Source organism: Geospiza fortis, unplaced genomic scaffold (assembly GCF_000277835.1).
Source record: "Geospiza fortis unplaced genomic scaffold, GeoFor_1.0 scaffold171, whole genome shotgun sequence".
Lineage (NCBI taxonomy): Eukaryota > Metazoa > Chordata > Aves > Passeriformes > Thraupidae > Geospiza > Geospiza fortis.
Genome location: NW_005054313.1, coordinates 10,113,351 through 10,114,916, shown reverse-complemented (window position 1 = coordinate 10,114,916; position 1,566 = coordinate 10,113,351). Strand labels below are relative to the sequence as shown.

Sequence of the window (1,566 nt, the reverse complement as noted above, 5' to 3'; positions counted from 1 at the left end):
CCCCCCCGCCCCCCCCCCATATACCACAAGCCACGCCCCCAGCAACCATGACCACGCCCACGCATTTCATCTCCACGCCCTTGGCTCCACCTCGTCAATATTGGACACGCCCCCAACCCGCCAATCACAACAGGCCACGCCCGCCCGCCGCTGCACGGGCGCCGTGTCTGGACCACATGAAAAATTTTTTATTAATAATTTTTTAAACATTAAAAGATCAGACGCAGGGGGAAAAAAATCCAATGATACAGGAGGAAAAGGGTGTAAAAATACCGATTTCTGTATCCCAGCGCCCCCCACCGCCCCTCACCGGCACAGGAGGGCGGTCTGATACAACCCCAGCCCGGTAAAGGGGCACCGCAAAGCCAAATCTGCTTAATTAAACCCCCTCCCACCACCCAAACCACGGGGCTGAGGGAGGGAGAGGTGGGAACCTGCCTCCATCCGCCCTCTGCGCCCCAAGGGATATCCCATCTTGGGATGCAGCTGAACACACATGGAAACAGTTCCTTCCCAGCTAAAAAATAAAACTTAAACTCGTCGGGAGGAAGGCAGGGAGGAGCCTTCCCTGGAGAAAGACTCATTCCAGGTTAGCTGGAGAAGGGCGTCACAGGCACTGTGTGACCCGGCATCCTCAGCTGCCCCAAGCCTGAGCTGGGAGCCAAACCAAAATCCCTTTTCCCCTCCCTCTCCTTGGTCTCAAGTCACTGAGAAGACTCCGCCTCCACCGATCCCTTCTCCCCCTCTCCGTGCCCAGGGCTGGCACCTGCAGGATCCTCCTGGAAGCAAGGGATGTGCCCTGGGGGGACCAGGGGAAACACATCCCCCCCCCACAAACTCCCCCCTGCTCCCAGATTTTCCTTCGTGGCTCTCAGGAAGCCCAGCAGTTATGAGGTCAAAATACAGCATTGTGTGAGTGTAATAAACCAAAAGTACAGTTTCTGTTCTTAAAATTAACGACATCAACTACGTGCACGTTACAAAACCCTCCCGAAACAGCAGATAATCAAATTCTTCATAGCAAAGGCCAAGAGAAGAGAGAGTAAAATCAAAAACCTGCTTCCCCTCATCTTCCTGCTACAGACAGAGTGAGGGGAGGAAGAGACAAACACCTGGAAGGTCCTGGAGAGAGGAATATTTGCCTCAGAGAATGTCTTCCCCCATCTCCCCACACCCTAAAACAAGACAGGGAAAAGGAATCATCATCCAAACCGTAGCTCAGCTGAAGCCAAAAAAAAACCTCTTCTCATCAGGAGTGTCGGCATCACAGAGCTCACATGGTACCCCCAAAAAAAGTGCATTTTCAGAAAAAAAAAAACAAAAACAAAAATAGAAGGTTGGGGAGATGAGGGCAGAGGAAACAAGAGGGAGGCAGCCCAGGAAGAAAGGCTGGATTTGCTGGGCAGGGTTAGTTCCCTCTGAAAGCACTCTGTGCAGCTGAGGAGGCTGCCCCAGCTGCTGCGTTCTGGAAGCTCCTGTTGGTGAGGATGCCTTGGGAAAACTCCTCCTGGGCCCTCTGGAAGCTGGCTCCTGTGCGCCGATACAGGGAATGCACCTGGGGGCGAC

General features: G+C 53.6%; 1 protein-coding gene across 1 annotated transcript in view; it reads right to left on the bottom strand.

The window, feature by feature from the left end:
- Positions 1–164: 164 nt before the first annotated feature.
- Positions 165–1,566, bottom strand: part of SCAMP2 (secretory carrier membrane protein 2) — an 8,809-nt gene continuing 7,407 nt past the window's right edge. The window contains exon 7 of the mRNA XM_031055879.1: positions 165–1,555. Coding sequence (XP_030911739.1) covers positions 1,409–1,555 — 147 coding nt within the window. The 3' untranslated portion in view covers positions 165–1,408. The remainder of the gene's footprint in view (positions 1,556–1,566) is intronic.